The 20,373-nt window shown below is 30.7% G+C and overlaps 1 protein-coding gene across 1 annotated transcript; it reads right to left on the bottom strand.

Annotated features, from left to right (window-relative positions):
* Positions 1–4,672: 4,672 nt before the first annotated feature.
* Positions 4,673–16,021, bottom strand: LOC132754999 (ventral anterior homeobox 1-like). Its single transcript, XM_060745774.1, has 3 exons — positions 15,799–16,021; positions 5,371–5,558; positions 4,673–4,971 (listed from the first exon to the last, which is right to left on the bottom strand). Exons 1-3 carry the CDS (start codon positions 15,908–15,910, stop codon positions 4,759–4,761), a joined length of 513 nt encoding a protein of 170 aa, XP_060601757.1. The 5' UTR covers positions 15,911–16,021; the 3' UTR covers positions 4,673–4,758.
* Positions 16,022–20,373: the final 4,352 nt, after the last annotated feature.

Genomic DNA, 20,373 nt, shown 5'->3' with positions numbered 1-20,373 from the left:
TGTTGTTGTTGTTGTTGTTCATTGAAGATTCTAGATAAGATTTAGCGCGTCTTTACTCTATTTTTGTATAACGCAAATGACGTCACGTCAAAATATATGCACGGCCGTGCAATACCATTTTTACAGAGTTTTTTGAGAACTGTTTCTATCTAATCGACATATCGCGAAAAAAAGATAAGTAACATTGTATCAAATTTTAAATTTCTGTTAAAAAAAGGAAGGGTTATCTATCATATGAATGACAGTGCGAACAAAATTTTGCATGTTCGCTATTTAGTCAGTATATGTTTAGAAATTGTTCCTTAATATGATGAAAGGTTAAGTACAGATTGAAAGATGGCAGATTTCGTTCATTATACTTATTCCAATCGAAACAATGTCGACTGTCCTCGAAAATAAGCAAGCAATTTCTTACTAACCGCGCCTTATACCGTTAATTTTGTATGCATCATGCAACAGTTTAATAACATTATCATGTACAAGAGTCGCGTAACGGTATTCCGAGACTATCGGGTTCGAGTCTCGGTCAGGCTACACATTCTTCTCACCCTGTGACATCTATTAGTATCAATATAATTCAAGTGGTTAACAGATGAATTTGATACTGATTATTATGTAAAGAAGGTAAGAATTAAATAAAGACACACACGCACACACAAATAAAAAGATACAAGAAAACAACAAAAATGTTATTGGCTGGTTCTGAGCCATATCCCTGCTTAAACGCCGAAACAGTTTAGCTTTTGTGACCAGTATAGAAGAAGCAAGCGGTCTGACCTGTTTTATACTGTTGGCTTCTGAACAAATGATTATGGAATTTTCCTGAAATGAAAGCAAGAAATTGTTAAGCTAAACGAACATGAGGAAATTACTTATATCACAAATTTCATTTTTATTAAACATATACATTACATCTTTTAATGGACATTATTCATATTTTCTCTGACGGCTCGTTGCCATTACAATCATAGTTTGATTTTCTCGCGTAAAAATTTACATCTTACTAAAATCTTTGATTTTGTATACGAATGCCCATATACATGGTCCTCAAGGACTAATTAACATCATTTCTATTACTTCTCTAAAAACAAGAAAATCTTGACATCAAGTAGCATTATGACCGTTTGAAATTCAAATACCCAGAAGCATTGTTTTGTCAACAGGTCATTGACGCCTTTTAAAAAATATATATACACTCATTTTCTTAATGTAAGACAAAGGAAAAGCATTTAAATGACTGTACAATCATAGTAGACTCTGAAAAATGACTTGCTGGCGCTTTTGGCTACCAGAATTTTCATACTATAGTATAGTTCATAATATTGTTCTAGTAGGTATGCACGAATATAATTATTGAAAAAAATACTGCTTCTTACATTGTTGTGTTCATAATAATATACATTCATATAACCATACGCCATATGACCCCTTCTGTGTTTGTACGACGTAAATCCACTCAACCAAGCATCTTCGCCAAGAATAAATGAATAAATAAATAAATGAATAAATAAATGAATAAGTAAGTAAGTAAATAAATATATAGAGAATGAATGAATGACTGACTGAATGAATGAATGAATGAATGAATGAATGAATGAATGAATGAATGAATGAATGAATGAAATAATAAATAAATAAATAAATAAATAAATGAATGAATGAATGAATGAATGAATGAATGAATGAATGAATAAATGAATGAATGAATGAATGAATGAATGAATGAATGAAAATATAAATAAACAATGACAACGCTAAATGTCTAATTCACATCCAGACCCCGCCCCGTATAAATATTAATTAATTAATTAATTAATTGATGAGTGGCATGGGTATGTTGTCACAACCGTCGTGGCCTTTACAATTGATAAATTACATAAAAATGTGAAGGTGAATGTTTTGTTTCGAAACACATTATCTGTCCCCAAGGACTGACTGTTTACGACATTTTCATAATAACTTTGTCAACAAAAAAAGTTTTGTGACAATGTCATTTGGAAATTTATATCCCGAAGCATTGTTTTGCTATTACAATTTCAACAGGTCGTTAACGTTACTATAATTCATCATCGTTTACAAACGATGAACGGATTAGCATCAGAATGACAGTAACATTAATTTAAAAGTAGAATAAATGTAAGAGATGAAGGAAAAATCATGTTTATGCTTGAAGCTACACTCACTGTTCGATAGATGTATAAGTATTTTTTTAATAATTTTTTTTATGAACATTTAAATAAATGAAATCTGATTTTTACAATAAACGCGAGAAATGGCTCTTTGAATTCGATACAGTTTGTCATTTACTCTTATCATTTTTGCTTTTATTTAATATATCTGGAAATCTTTCTATATAATCGCAGTCGCCCAAATGAATTATACGAGAAGGAGAAGGTATTGTTATAAAAGAAATGCCGGAAATTAATCACAATTGAATTGTACTGGCAAAACAACCATCTTTATTGGATTTGAGTAATCCACCAACACGAGAATAGCAGCACATCTTTCAGCCATATTCATGTTCCTAAGACACCATTGACCTATATCTTCAAATGGCAAAGATGAAAGATTGCTTTAAGTGTTTAAGTGTTTTATCAAACACAGTTCCGACAAAAATATAAATACATAATGAGAAATGAGAATTGCTACTAAAACATTAGAAATACAAATATATTTATATTTGAAACAATGCTGTGTTAATACGTACGGCTAGTGTGGATTGTTCCCCAAACCTCAAGAAATGTTTTTGGATTTGTTTTACAACGCGTATCTTAAAACATCATTTCAATATTTTATTCACCCAACTTTTTAGTTTTTATTGAGATAAGCATCACTCGTATTAACAAAGTGTGTCTTCATTTGTTATATGAACACACAAGTTAGTTCAGTTTGTGCAAAAGTGCCTTATAAGATGTTATATTCTATTTTGACCATGCTTGTCACGTGATAAAAACTCGTATGAAACATAAAGAAAAATTATTTTGAAAATGGTGTCAGTTGTCTTATCATTGTTAATTATTATTCCATGTGTATATTCAAACTATAATAATACTACCATCTACTGGAAAAAAAACACTTTTGCAGATCGGGCCTAGCTATTTATGTCATAATTTTAGCTAAACCTCAAGACAAAATGGTATTTTTACCCCAGTATAATATACTAAATCACTATTATAACTAAAATAATTGCCAAAACGCAAATGATGACAAAACTTTGTTGAATTATAAGACAATTACTATCAATACTTTGTTGAATTATACGAAAGCAAAACAAACTATAAAATGCTAATTTTGAAATGTTAGCGATGATTTCGCGCATGCCTAACTAACATGAATTTCCATATTAATCCATTCATTTGTTATGGTTTTAATAATGATACAAATGTACGCATAGTCCGATAATGCCAATGCAGAGTGAATGCGTCTCTTCTATCAGTATATAGAGGATATTGAATAAGTGTAGGTTCAATATGGAATTTATTGAACTCATTGAATAAAAATATATTATGCAAGCCCCTGGAGAGTTCAATATATTAATTAAGTAATGAACCTACATGAATATGAAATTCTTTTTATCACATACGCAAAATAAGAGCTGTTTTCAGTCACTGTAGAACAATCATTTTTTTCAGTGACGCATTAGCGAACTTTAACGCTACGTTTGTAAAACGCAAGTGGCATCACGTCAAAATCTATGCACGACCGTGCCATACAATTTTTACGGAGCTGAAAAAGAGGCACATTGTACTTTAAGTGTTGTCCAATCGTGTTTCTTCTTGATATTGCTTATCTCTAGCAATTCGTCTACTTTCTGGAAACTGTTGCCTTAATGTTCTTGACTTGTCCCGGAAGTGGGTGTTATTGTACAAAAATCAGACCGGAAATTAATCGCTATTACGCAATGCTGGCTAACAAGCGTACTTATAAGAAAATCTGGCATCGAAAGAATAGCTTTCGATAAGTTTTATCTACATCAAATGATTTATTACACTATTCCTTTTTTGTAGATACAGAGCAAGTAACTTCAAGTCGTAGATAAACCGGTAATTGATCTTTCAGATGTATTTTTTCATCGCTTTACTAACAGATGAATCTAAATGCATTGATTGTTTTACACATGACTCGGTAACAAAAGTAATACCTTTCAAATTTAAATATGTTATGCTTCTATCTCCTTCGCAATAGATTCAAATAATATAGACACATTTATGTGTAAACTCTTAAAGGCCCATTAAGCCCCAGAAATGCTATCATATTCATTTTGCAAAACTGTTTTTTTTTTTGTTTTTTTTTTTGTATCGTTATACATATTTTTTTGTATCGTTATACAATTTCCAATAATATACTCATTGGCCCAATAGATGGACAATCTTTCGCTTTTACTTTTACTCTTATTATAGTGTTTAAGTATTTCGTATGGTCAAAGTCAAAATACTACTTTGTTTACATTTTGCTACCTTTACAACACATAACAGCACTCTCAACGCTACTTTCTTCAGCTATTGTACATCTAAGATGCTTTCAATCCTTTATCAAAATATTATAAAACACGTAACTGACTTTCCTACGGGTTTAAACAAAATTATAGAATTTTGAGGCTAAATGTGTCTTTAATACGGTGCGTTTTAAGACAAGCGGGGGAAAAAGCAACAACTTTTAAAAACATCCACACATCATTTTATTTACCTACAAATCCAAACACTTTATAAATAAAATATGATAAGCTATTTACAAATATATTATGAACATTATAGTCTTTCACGTCGGAAAACCAGGCAGCGAATATGGGCGATATGCTGGAAGTAATGGTGTTAAAACAGGTGCATTATGGGTAACTGAAGCTGGGTCCGGTTGGAGCATGCGCAGAATATTACACGCTGCAAAGCTCTCCGATTTGGAGTCTCGTACTTCTGCGTCTCGGACTCGATCTCGTTTGTATTTCGTTCGTCTGTTTTGAAACCATACTTTTACCTAAGAATAAAAATTAATGTTTGTTATATATCTTGTCAAATTGGTTGCATAATTATATAACATCGCTAAATATCATTAAAGTCCCTGTATAAGTGACGTATAAAGTAGCAGTTAAAATTATAAGAAATAGTACAAGTCAAACAAAACTTAAAAAATAAATAAATAAATAATTTAACTGGAAACAATGAAAGATAAATAAACTTTTACGATAAGGAAAAGTATTTTCTACAACTAACTAAGGCGCGTTAGAGTTTTTTTGACCAAGGGAGGCAATTGATGCATTCTATATCAAATATGCTTTTAAGAGTTACGTTTCATTATCGCTATTTCTTAAGTGACTACAAAAATAACAAAAACGTTTTAGTTTGTTCCATTTAAGAACCTTGAAAGATGCCCTACCTGAGTTTCGGATAACCTGAGCCGTTTTGCAAGTTCTGATCTCTCCTTGCCAACAAGATACTGGTTCCGCTGGAATTCTCTCTCCAGTTCAAAAAGTTGATCCGGTGAGAATGTCGTTCGAGCCCGCTTTGGGCGGTCCAGGTCTAATGCTTTAGGAAACACTAATTCCTTTACGGTGCCATTTGCTTCTGAAAATATACAGTTTAAAAATATTTTTAGTTATTATATATTAATATCTCTACGAAGAGGTTTTATGAATGGTTTCTACAGACGTTAAAGTAGCTCAAATTCAGAATGGTGTACATTTTTCTGAATAATTACAAAGCGTAATAGATAGTAAAAATAGTCGAGTGCAGAAAGATTGTAATCAAAGATTGCGTACAGTATATACATTTGTACTTGTTATCAATATAAGTCGATTGGCATAACATGCATAACATGTAAAGCAAAGTATAGCATATCCTATTACAGCACAGCGCAACATAGAGTAGATAACTGACATTTAATACATCAAAACATTTTTTCACATACATTATATGAAACTGTGAAACAAAATGGAAAGGTATGTCTTTAAAAAAAAATGTGTATGTATATATATCAAATTATAGATTTCATCAAAACTGCATTGTTTTCTTTCTATTAATAAAATTATTAATAAATAACCTTAATATTCAATTGGATTCAAAATCCTCGGTTTATATCATAGTTTATCAGTTGATAAAAATAACTTAATTTTGCAGATCGTTCATTCATGCATTTATCTATAAGAAATAAATCATAATTTGAATTGATTAACTTATATCCTGGTTACTTCACTGCAGCATTTCAATAGTCACTTCGTCTTATTATGACATCTTAATTAATTAATAGATTAATTAATTCATTCATTCATTCATTCATTCATTCATTCATTCATTCATTCATTCATTCATTCATTCATTCATTCATTCATTCATTCATCCATTCATTCATACATACATTACTCATTCGTTCGTTAATTCATTGATTCATTCATTCATTCATTCGTTCGTTCGTTTGTTTATGTGTGCGTTCGTTCGTTCAGTGATTCCTTTATTTATTTTTTCATTCAGTCATTCATTTTCATATAAATTTTCATTTTTAACCTTAATTTAGAATTAAAAATTTGAAATTTTCTGAACTCTGAAATATTTATCTTTGTGGTTTATATTAAGCAAGAATAATTACACTAAAAAGTATTGTCTCGAATATGATTAAATCTTAAGATATTAAAGACATTATCGAGTGTCCTTTAGCCTTCAGATATAACAGAAGCTTTCATTAAATTCTATTTAGATCGCAAGTGCGATATTTTAGAGTTATTCTTAAAGCGACCTCTTATGACAAAGATTGCAATTTACCGCATGCTGTGCAATATAAATGATGGTTTCTGACCACACCGATTTAAAGGTGTTACTATATTACGGGCGGTGATGGCTTATAGCTCATTATATAACACTAATACCCGTCCACAATACGCGTCAAAACCGTACCCGCATCCCAACTTAAATTCCGTTTAAATGGAGAAAATTAGTAATACAAGAATTTGATCATCTCGAAAAGTTGACTGAAAGACTTTTTGTGTCCGACACCACGGGATGTCATAACGGAACACATGTTCAAGAAAGCGTTGGAGATACAAACACAATTTAACTGCTTGTTAGAAAATTGCAATAATTTGTTATATATAAATGTCTAGATAAATTGAATGCAATAAAAATGTTCGCTTGTTATATTTCCGGATTTTAACACCGAATTGTAACTCATTACTTACATATGAAATTATATTATACCCAAATTGTAGATAAAAATGAATGACTGTGAATGTAATGACTGTTTTTTTTATTATTTATTTATTGATATCTTATATTTTCATTCATTCATTCATTCATTCATTCATTCATTCATTCATTCATTCATTCATTCATTCATTCATTCATTCATGCATTCATTCATTCATTCATTCATTCATTCATTTATTTATTTACATATTTATTTATTTATTTACTTACTTACTTACTTATTTTCATAGTCCAGAGACAAGGTGTTCATTACAACAGGGGCTTTCAAATAGAAGTTACAATCACACATAACTACATGTACTTGGTTCATTTTTTTCTTCTGTTTCTTTTAGATAACATTTTGTGCTGTTTGTTTGTTTATTTGTTATTTCATTTGTTTTCAATTCCTTATTGATTTCTTATAAAAACCTTTAATTCAATTGTAAGATGGAGGTGTTAATTTACTCTGTTGTCTATTTATTTATTTATTATTTATTTATTTATTTATTTATTTATTTATTTATATATATTTTTTATTTATTTATTGTTAAATATTAAGCCCTTTATTTTTTAACTAGAATTTTCAAATAAGCCTGTAGATAATTTAAAACACTATTCCTGGTTGTTCTAACCCACCTTGTAAAACCTGGGGCAAAAAAACAACAACTGAATAATACCCTTAAATCCCCCTCGCTCACATGCAAGTCATTTTAACAGTGAAAGCATGTCATGAATCGCTCTCTTGTCTTTGCATTTTCATCTTTTACGTTAAATTCACATACATATTTTACAAACAAATATCAAAGGCTTTTACACTTTCCTCCGGGAGTTTAGTTCAGTTTACGAGACAATCGTGTCGTTTCTGTTTACACTTTTTAATTTCTCTCTCCGCAGGACCTCGATATCTGATCAAATCTAAAAATCTAATCTTTCAAATAAAATCCGTTTGTACCCGTACGATCATTAGTAAAGTTATCGAATTCTGCGACAGAATGGCCCAAACAGACAACTTCATTAAATTTGAAACCGGCATTTAGTACCAATTAATCGGCGCACTCTAGAGGCCGTGTTAAAACATCATTTGCCCCGTCATGATTGACATGTATTCATTCTTTAATAAAGTGAAAACTGATTCATCCGAGATGTTATCAATATTATAACATATCCACCCCGGAGGAGTATATGAATGAACAAGGATTTGTCTCATAATAGATTTCCCGTGCATATTAAGTTACAAATTTAATTTTCGTGTAGATTTATAGAAAACGTATGTTTTTTTATGATGATTTGTATATAGCATTGCCCCTATGGGTGGACGGGGATTCGTCGCTTGTCATTTTAGGTCTTAATTAAATTTACTAAATTGATTTCATACCAGTGAAACAGCGACTTTTAAGTAGAAACACACCGTATTTTGCCGTAACTGTATGTGTAAAGTTTTGTAAAGTTTTGATATCCTTTTTTTTTCAATCAGAATCTAAGTGCAAATGTCAGTCAGTGTTTTTCATAGTCTGCGTGAAATAAACTATCGAGTTTGTTTATGAATTTAATTCAGGCTGTTTGAACGGTCTGTGTGACTGAGTGGATTTCAGTTTGGGAACGTGTTTTAAACTTGTTTTAAAATGTCAACATGGGATGTTGCACTTTTTTCATTACCGTTCATGTACAGAATGAATCAAACCCGAATCAATCCATTTTTTTCTGTAATGTTGTTGTGATTAATGCTTCCGAGGGACCACATTTTATTCAGATTTTAATATAACTTATTACTGTCAAGGCCATTCAGTTTAAAACGAAGATTACTCACATATTTTCCGGGATGGGGTTATTTTGTCCTTTTTTAATATCAACATGTTATTTGTAATCAAGGATTATACATCTATTATTCGCCATTTATAACATGCTTGTAATGCCATCATGGGCATATTGCCTAATGGAATAAAAGAATAAACTACTACTACATCTATCACACGTTCACGCATTTTATTTTGAACCTCTGCACCAACATAAGTATTTGATGCTTTGTCAAAAGAGAAAATGTTGACGGAAACTTTGATGAACTTGTTTTTCAACCACCAGAAAACGATCAGATATTATGACAATGTACATGGAGATTATATTTCCCTTTTTATTATTAAATAAAGACTGAGCAGACCAAAAGCATATTTTAAAGTGCAGAAAAAGTAAAGAGTTGAAATATCTTCAAGGGCCTTCCGGCTGGATGACAAACGATTTACATTTCCTCCTATTCGACATGAAAACTTGTTTATTTAAGTTAATTTGTATGGTGTAAAATTACAGACGCCCGCCATCGTGACGTTATTGATATCATCCATCGACTCGTGTATCATTGCCACATGGGTTAATACGTGTATTTATTAACTATTTTCTATAATGCTCGTTTGTAACGTCAATTTTCATTGGGCGATCGTAACATTTTATAATATCAATATTCGAATATATCATTTCATTTAATTCTTAAATGTGGGCTACTTGGGTTAATTCCGTATTGATTGGCTTTTATAGTTCGCGTTTGTAACGTCAATTTTACCATATTTATATACGCTTATGAAATTTGATTTAATGTTGAGCTTAAATTATTGAAAGATAACAATTACGCAGTATTTTAAATTAATAATAAGCAGGTGTTTTTGTTTTTATTTTTTTTATTGTTGTGTGTTGTTGTTGTTTGTGTGTTGTTTTTTTTTGTTTTTTATGTTTTTGTTTTTTTTTTTTGTTTTTTTTTTTTTTTTTGGGGGGGGGGGGGGTTGATGGGGGTAGTACAACAGGGCAAGCAATGCTATTCATAGAAAACTTTGGGTTATATATATGAATAAAAATGAAATCAGAATATAAATCAATCATCTCCTAGGATAACACACATATAAATTAGCTAGTATTATTTGAACATATTTCCATTGCCATCATTTGGTTTTTTAGCCTAGTGGATATGTTACATGTATATTATTAGTTATAAAGATTGTTGACAGGTTATATGGCCCTATATAAACGGTTGTTTGTAAATATAACCCAAGCCGCTATAATCTTTATAACAAATTTATAATACAGCACGCATTATTTTTTAGAGAAAAAAGTAAGATTTCTTCATGAATCGACAGCAGCCGTGTACATAAAATTATATAAACGTCATGATTGTCCAATGAAAAGCGACGTGACATGTACAAACGTGCAGTATTATAAAAGCCCACTATCGCTCATATAACATGGAAATATTTATACCTGAAATTTTACAATGACTGGTTGATAAAATCATTAATGTTATTTTTATTTATTAGATTTGTTGGTTTGTGTTTTTTGAAAAGACAAATTTAAAAAATTAATTGCTCACTATTAACTGACTTTCTAAATCAACTTCCCCTCACAGGGAAATTATATAGTTGATGTTATTCTATTTAGATTTCTATTCAGGTTTTAATCTATTAATTCGAGTAGCTTACGGAAACGTCGTGTGTCTAACCAGTGCGTTATCTTCCCAAAAATTTTAATGCAATCTGTTAAGCATCTGAGGTCTTCTCTATTTATTTAAATTGGGAATTATGTCTTATTTTGAGACTAACTGTGTCGTATTGTGACATAAAACCCTAATCAATCATAATAAACATTATTTAGTTTATTGATACAAAGCTTCATAACTTAGTAAACATTATTTGTAAACTACCAATATTTATGATGCAAATATCAAATATATTAACTGCAACTTGTCAATTATCACTCAATTACCGACTTTAAATGCGTTATTGTCTAGCACCATTTTTGTAGTGTCGTATCAATGTCTATATCACATTGTTGGCAATAAGAAATGCTGCCATTAATGTGAGATAAATACAAAGTATATCAGAAGTGCAAAAATTGGTACTAGTTATTTATATAGTTTCTCCTACATTTGAGACGTAACAGGCGACGACTAAGTTTCAGGCTTAACGTAATTAACGTTGTTTCTGACTACGAGTGTTCGTGTATATATCAAAACGTTTCATTTTTTTAGATGCCAAGATGTTTTAGACTTTATTTCTGTAGATTATGAATGAGTAGTTTGTCTTTGAGATTACAAACTGGAAGTTATTCTAGAAATAGAATTGTTAGAGAAGAAAAGTATTGTTTATGATGTAATACCTCAGACATTGAGGATGAATTTCATTTCATTTGTATACTCCGTTGTTATGCAGAGATAAGAAAAAAATATTTGAAAAGTAAATACACCAGAAACCCGTTATTGAACACAAATAATAAATATGAATTAATTCAGTTATCCAAATTTGTTAAAGAAGCACTTGCTTTGAGAAACACACTGTTAAATGTTGAGGGTAACACATCGTATTTGCTCATTCTCATTTTCGTATACCTTTGTTTTTTATTTCGTAGTACATATATTTATTAATTAATTTTCTTGTCACTAGATAAATTTAGATTAGGAATTTTGATAAAAAAATGCCATGATTGCTTTTCCAATTATATTCACGTGATGATTGTAAATATTATTGCATTATAGATGATGTACGATGTACAAATCTTAATAAAGTATCTGTTCTTTTCTGTTCTTGTATTCAATCTGCCAAAATCTCTACTTTATTGGTATATCACAGTTAATTAAGTTTCATATTTAATCAACACAATTTTAATTAAGTCATGTAGCGTTTTTCATTTATCTTTTTTTTCCTATCCATCAGAATTCACAATGAGTGGCAATCTTAATATAAGTAAATCAATTAAATCTATTATTATACAGTTACTTAAGTCAAAGAACCAATTATGGCGTAGATCTACACAGTCTATTGTATCCATCGAATAAAACCAATTTCACGCCCATTCCATCAGACTTGTGTTAGATCAGTCACTCTACTTAATTAATCAAAATGTTGAGTTCTTTTGAACAAGAGTCGTGAGAAAAGAAATAAACTATAGTAATTTTACAACACTATTCAAACAAATCTTGTCCAAGTGGTAATTTTGTGCGTAAACCATCACTGCTTTGTACAGATGTATTAAAAAGTGAAAACGTAATTTTGTGTAACTGCGCAGCGAGAAATTCAATAATGGGCGCGCCAAGATAGATGGTGTATTAGGGAATGAAAAAGAAAGTGTTTTTGACAGATTGACTACACGCCACGTGATATAAATGGCGGAATAATAAACGTGCCGGGTCCGTATTGTTATATTTTGTGTATTGTACTTCTTTAAGGCACAGTATAATTTATTTACTTTAAATTGTCATTTTCATTCTGCTTTGGGATTTTTTTTCTCAATCAATTTCCATTAATAATGTAGCAAAAGTATTTGATCACCTTATTAAATATATATTTTGTCGGAAAATTTTATCAAATTAAATAAATAATATAAAAAATAAGATTGTCAAAAGAAGAGCAATTAATTCATGTTTCTATGTGGTCAATTAAATGTTATGAAAGTTAGATGGTCTTTCCTCTGTACATATGAAATCCGTAAAAACTTTTTGTCTATAATATTACACCTATTTCCATCCATATATTAATTAAGGAACCACAGAAATGGTAGAAATTAACCAAAGACCACATATGTGCGCCTTAACCTGACACATTTCTGGGGGAGGAGGAAGAAACAGAAAAAAACACGCCATATCTGTTTATATTTAGTGTATATTTAAAGCAGCATGCCTCCAGATTTATGCAAATTATCATGAAAATTCTGAAAATTTATTTAAAAGTTATATACATTTGTATTATGCAGTGAACAAAAAAAGTGATTTACACTTTGCAAACGGCTGGTACAATCCACGTTAAATACAAAAAAAGCGGTTAAAATATGCGGAAATAGCCCTTTCTGCGTTAGTAACGCAGTAGAAATATGATGATAAATATTGTAAAATTAGTCTTTAATCACACATAACATGTGAATGAAAAATTGAGTCTTGAATCTTTTTACGTTTATTAAAATCTTAGGACAGTTTGTACAAGGTTGATTTTCTTGAAATATTGTGGCTCATCTGGAGGCATGCAGCTTTAAACCTATATTAAATATAATATCTTCAATTTCCCGAATAATTTCATATTTAACCGCAAACCTTTAGAAGTCAATCTAATGAAATTGAATATCTAAATGTAAGCCATTGTAACATATTTATATTTCACGAAACAAAATTAATCCGAATCACGTCATTTTCTTTAAAAAATGTGTGGACGTTAAATAATATATACATGTTAAGTCACAACCAAAACAAAACAAAAAATTATATTTTGATCTATATATGACAAAATCAACATAATGCGTTTGCGACCAGCATGGATCCAGACCAGCCTGCGCAGTCTGATCAGGATCCACGCTTACAAACCCTATAACAAGTAGAGATACTGATAGCGAACAGCATGGATGCGCAGGCTGGTTGGATCCATACTGGTCGCAAACGTACTATGTTGGTTTTGTCGTGACGCGGCTCATTTATCAATGTATTAAAACAATTATAACGTTGTTTATTACAGTCTTATCTCAGAAGTTATGGAAGTTACTGTACTTTAGTTAGAACTGTTCTATTTTAGTTAGAAATTGTTATCTTATGTAAACATCACCAGTTGGATTGCCATTTATTGCTTATAAATATTAATATTTTCAAAATATTTTTAATAAAGGTTTGTTTTAAGAACAACGGGTATTAGTAGGAATAACCTTAAGTTTATATTGATTGCAGTCTAAATATACATGTTAAAAAGCGTTCTGAACGTCCATACTTCAGACATAAAACTTGGTTTAACATGTATTCAACTGCTTTGTAACTCGAAATGTTACAATTTGAAATGTGATAATATAAATCATTTTTATTTGAATAAGGAATAGTTAATTTACTTTATAACAGTTAAAACATGATGACAATTAGGAAAGAATGTTGAAGTGTGACAAAATGTATTTATTTCGTTTTTTATCGGTTAAGTAGATATAGAATAAATTGTCGATGAACACAAACATGATTTTACAATACATTTTAAATATACATGTAATCTAAAATTATGAAGTACGAGATGTGTACAGTGTAGAACGTAAAAAATAATACATTATACAAATGTATATGTTTAGTTATTCGGCACTAACCAGTAGTATACCTAAGAAGAAGAATTATAAAACAAACATAATAACAAATATATACATGCACTCAATATTTAATAAGAACATTTTAAGCGTAAAGGTATAAGATAATTATTATGAATGTTGCACAGAAGGACCTAGTCAGCCCTTTCAGCATTTGTAGCCGATAAAATATTTCGAACACTTTATTATGGTGCTATTTGTAAGTCGGGTTTTAACCGTTTAGCAAGGATTTTGTGCACCCTCCAGATTTACTAGTATTATATTGTCCTGTAATTTTGAAAAAGAAATATTGTGCAGGGAACAAAGATATTGCAAACGGCACGTACGGTCTATGTAAATTACCAAAAAAAAAAAAAAAAAAGAAAAAAAAGAGGCTCAAAATATGCAAAAATAGCACTTACTGCGCTAGTCGCGTAGCCGAAATATGTTGATAAATACTGTTTTAAATTAGTAGTCATTAATCGCATATAGCATGTATATTATAACTTTAATATTGATATGTGTACATTTCTTGAATTTAATTATATTTTTCTTAAGTTAGATTGTCTTGAAATATTTTTGGCTCATCTGGAGGCGTGCAGCTTAAAGAAAATATTTTAAAAAATATATATATTTCATATAAATATTTTGGAAATACTATTTTTGCAAAATCCAAACAATAATTCTATAAACTACAGGCAGAAGATATACTGTTTTATACACTATGAGTTACACTTAATTATTCCTTAACGGCATTCCAACTAAACTTTTAAAGTAACGTGTTACTTCCGGTATTTTCCTACATTTAAGTCGCATGAAAGGGTTGAATAAATCACCATGTCATATCAATTTAAGTGTTTGAATGTTACGCAGAATGGTATTTTCGTAGACTAACAAAATTACTATTTTTTACTTCCCCTCAAATTTGCATAAATTGCCTACCCGTGCATTTAACGTAGATCTGCGTGAATAAATAAATATTTCAACTCGTTTTGTTTTGAATGAAAAAGAGAAATTTAAAAGGTAGAGAAAAAAGAGAGAAGAAAACGATGTAAAAGAGAAATCAAAGAAGATAACTGAGAAAAAGAAGAAAGAGAAGTAAAAGGGAAAAAAAGAAGAAAAGAGGAAGAAGAGATTTTTTTCTAACTTTAACATATACATGTATTTCGTAATGCATTATAAAATGCATATTGAAAAATGCAACTTTAAATGACAGCATGCGATCGGCAGGTACGAATCTCGCAAGGGCGTTTTGATCCATTTATGTGAGAAAGCTATCCAACCAGCTTATGGAACGTCAGTAGTTCTACTCCGGTGCCCGTATGTGCCGTAAATACTGCATCTCTACCAGTAAAGCTGGAATCATATGATCTTTACAGTATTGGTGCGATGTGAAAGCCCACCAAAATAAATATTGAAACCAACATACTTTTAATCTTTATTTGATGTATTGCTTTCAGATTATTTGAGACTATTTGTACTTCAAATGTACTTTTTAAACATCTTTTTTTAAGATAAATGACTTTTGAATTTTTAAAAAGTTTTAAACTCATCAAGACAACTTTAAAATACAAACCTTGTACCCGTATTGTCCGACAATAATCCGGATATTTCCCCGATGCTTCGTTGTTCTCAAAGTTTTGCCCCATGTTCATGGAATTGTATATCAGCTCATTTCCTGGCCCCATATTCTTCCTCGCTGTCTTTTTATATCAACAAAGTAGCTAGATTCGTAGCAAATTACTTTTCCATTTCAGAATGACTGTTTAGGCGTTTAGTCGTTTCAACGTACATTTACTTTAATAAAATTGCGTTAAATCACATACAAAATTGTTATTTCAAAGATTTACCGACTGCTATTAGCAACACACTATTTTATTTTCCTTATAACTTAAGATATGCCATTTCTAAAGTAAACGATCACACAAACAAACAAGATTTGATTCACAAGAAACGAACTGCTACTAATTACACCCTTCTGTATCAAAGTAAGTATTAAATTTGATTTTTTCTAATGTATCTAACCCTAAAAGAATCAAGTGTTCCCTGCTAAATAAATACCAATTATTTACAAAAATCTTCACGTCAGTCAACGCTAATAAACTTTCCACTACAAATATTTATATCTCTTTAATTTGTATTATAACGATATGATTAAATTCATTATGGATCAAACTATAATTTGAATCGGCTCATTCCCTTATATCAACGTAACAAGAGATCGCCCCGCCCACTAAAATGGTCGTCATTATTTGATAGCAGCTTTTTGTCCCATTATCGCCATACGGGTAGAAAACACGGATATTTGCTTAATCATTATTGGATAGCAAGATGTCCGCGTTTCACTTTATTAACATCATAGACTATGTAACATAAATAAGAAGTACATATACATGTTAATGAAAGCTACTAGACAGTCACAGTTTAAAATTGTCAAATATATATCTGAGCATATTGACAGAGAATTGTTACAAAGACGATAAACTAATTACTAATTGATGGTCATATAGAAATATCTCATTTTTTAAAGAAGAAAAGACCGATTTGTTGATACCGTTTGTTATTCTCTGTCTATTTAAGCCAACGTAAAATTTTTTACAGTAAACTAACTCATACGTTGAATTTTTAGAAGAAGTATTGGTACTTTTATGAATTCCTGTTTGGCATTAAAACGGGGTTTAACATTTCACAGGTACATTGTCCTAATTTACGGGACTTTGTTTTCGAAAATGTGACAAGCTTTGTACCAAAGATATACCGTAGAACTATTGAACATCAACAAAAGTGTGTTCATTTAAAATATAAGTTGCACCCACTATTCTTTGAATATATTTACGGATCTCTTTTCACAAATGTTTAAAGATCTTACTAACCATACGTAAACCGTTGCATGTGTATATTTAAGAATCCTTAAACCACCGAAGTATATACGTTTGTTTTCGTTCTAATAATTTTCAAATTAATGTAATAATTATATGCATATAAAATGTAAAATATGTGAAACATTGAAATAAATATGTTTAAACTAAATTACGCCGAGTACATTTTAGAAACATGACACGTGTTTTCCCGTTAATCCTCAAATGAAGATGACTTGTAGAGAAAATAAAAAAAAATTAACAACAAAATTTCATCATTTTGATAGAAATGTCCTGAAAGATCTAGACTTTTTTATCATTCAACCGCTTGGTGTTATGCTATACCAGACACAAGAAGAAAAGATTTACTTCATAATGAATAGCAGACGTTTACGAATGTGTGCATAGATTACATATTTTTATGGACTCATATGGTTGTTAATTGCATAAGTGCCACCATCGTAATGGAGACCCTAAATATTAAGTGGAGTAAACGAAATGTTTGAGTTCATGTATTTTTAAACGAAATCTCGATTTTGCCGGTTCGGCTTTTTACTTATTTATTTTTATTTGTCAAAAGTTCCCATGAACAACCGTTATTCTAGTTTTTATATCTTAATGTTAAGAATGTCAGATCTTAATCTGATCGAAATAGATATTTAATACTTTACCTTGCTTTACTCTTAAATATTGAAGCAATTTTGATTAGCAAAACTTTAATTAACAACGCTCGCCAAATAGAAATAAAGCGACAGACAGACTGTCTTCCTTCTTGACTGTATTCGTCTTTGATTGAAACTAAATTTTGTTCCATTGTGACAATGCCCGCATTTCTACCTTAAGAGTTGTTCACTTTCTAAAGCCACTTCAGTCAAGGATCACTTCATGGAATATAGAGGAACGTAATGTAAAAGAGGCTTGTCAAATCTAATTAACATAAGGGTATTAACTAAATAAAATGCTCTAAATGGGATTCTAATTGTTTGACGATTGATTAATTTATGACCGACCTAATCTTGATGTTTTAATTTCAAACTTCTGTTACAAAAAAGACCACCATAGTCCAATTAAGATTTGCCACAAATGAGAATTCTGTTCAAATTGCTTGAGAGCCGAATCATTAAATAAAACTAATTTTCACAGACAGTATTTTTTTAATTTATGTCGTACTTTATTAAAGAAAAAAATATTTACAGAATAAAGAATAATTTGATATTAACGCTTTATCCCTGCTTTATGTCGCAACCATTGTGCAGGCCGTTATATGTCGCAATGACGCTATATGCCGCACTTGCCGCTAAATGTCGCACCATTGCCGCTGAATGTCGCAACCGCCGCTAAATGTCTTATTATATTTTGCCGTTATATCGTAATTGTGGCGTAAAATGTCGTACCATTTTCCCTTACCGATCAATGTCGCAACACTACCATTAAATGTCGCAATATCTAAATCATGTTGTATCATAGTTTGGGGAGTTTTCTGTTTTAAATGTTTCAGACTTAAATAGTATACATATGCATACACAGCGCGTTAACTGGAGTGCAGGTATCAGTTACCCACACTCTAGAGCTTCCCCATTTATTGGCTCTTTTTTTCTGGGGCTTACTTATTGTGAGGACGGAAAAAGGAATAGCGATAGAAATATCATATTCAGATGCTCGTTCATTGGTTACTTTTTTGTCTGGGGTTTCTTATTGTGACAACAGGGAACGTGCTTTTATTTTTGTCTATGATACAAAAGAGAAAGAACATCAAAACAATCGACAATCTTATTTATCAGATAGCCTCGTGTTCCGATGCTCCATCGATTACTTTAATCACTGGTATTATGACAACATTAACGTTATGTATGTATATGGTACCAGATAACCATATAACTAACTACATGTAGTTAAATAAGAGGTTAATTAGTTTCGTAACTTGTTAACCTCTTAATCAACTAGTTAATTATGTGGTTAACTAGTTACGTAACTAATTAATTTTTTCAATAAATAAAAGATCATAACGGGAAATAAATGCATGTAAGTGCCTACAACTGCCATCCTTTTATTATTTAACCAGCTTAATATTAAGTGCTTAACTTGTTAACCTTGAATTAACTAGTTGGTTATATGGCTATCTGGTGACAGAAATATGCCACAATACGTATGTGATCTGGGGACTACCTATCTATAAGATAGGAAAGGTCTGGATGTGATGTACAAAGTAATTGGTTGAAATTGAAGTCATCTTAGTTGGTATTATAAATTGACAACCACAATTTATGACAAAAAGCCCCTTGCTGATAAAACACATTTGTACACGTTTTACATTTAGCTACCCATATGTCATAGATTCGAGATACGACATGAGTTTTAGGTAATCAAAAGCACCAAGAAGTTTATTCTATAAAGATTCAATTAAATTAAATATCAGATCAGATTTTTTGGCCGGGTTGAGTTTACTCAGCAACTACTTATCACAGCCTCATGATATTTGGTATACAACATCAACACGTGGTCCCATACTGTGGAATTCGATTTCAGGTCTGTCCCTCATCCACTTCCTGTTTACCGACCTAGTTAAATGTTCGACATAAATGGTCAAAAGTAGAAAATTTTCATACCATCACAACCTCATGATATATGGTATACAAATGCAGCCCGGCCATTTCTGTCTTTGAACAATTTTAATTCCGGCCGAAGGCCGGTCTGTTTTCAGATTGACTTCCTGTTAAATTAAAAGGGAAAAACTGAATTTATGTAAAGTTTCATTGGTCATTAAAAAAACAACTATTGTAACTATTTGAAACAAAACTGGTCAAATAAGAAAAAGATACATATTACACTCAAATGCAATCGTACCTAACAATGATACAAGCATCTTCATGCATGAAACAACACTGACACGGACGCTCTGCCTACTGCGTTATCAAGGCACATGAAAATATGACGTTTTAAATTCTGTGTTTTATTTATTAGGCTTCAGTCTGCCTTCTTTAGTTTTTTCGCATTGTTATTAATTTTTATGTAAACATATGCTCAAGTTATCGTCCTTAGACAGTACTTCGGGAAAAATGACCCCAGGGTAATATTTGAAAACAACGTGTGAAATATATCTCCAATATTTAACGCATGTAAAACGTTTTTGAAACGTTCATGTTTGCAAAATTAAAATAATTATGTTATATACATATAATGAAAAGTAGAAAACACTTTAAACTCAAAATTTTCCAAGAAGATATATATTTTTTCTTATTAGAATTTCATAGCGGACTTAAAAAGACGTAAACATACATGTAAAACCCGCTTGG

The sequence above is a fragment of the Ruditapes philippinarum genome, unplaced genomic scaffold, assembly GCF_026571515.1.
Source record: "Ruditapes philippinarum isolate M1 unplaced genomic scaffold, ASM2657151v2 ctg99_1_1_1_1, whole genome shotgun sequence".
Classification (NCBI taxonomy): Eukaryota; Metazoa; Mollusca; class Bivalvia; order Venerida; family Veneridae; genus Ruditapes; species Ruditapes philippinarum.
The sequence above is the reverse complement of the archived record's forward strand: the minus strand, read 5'-3'. Positions and strand labels throughout refer to the sequence as shown.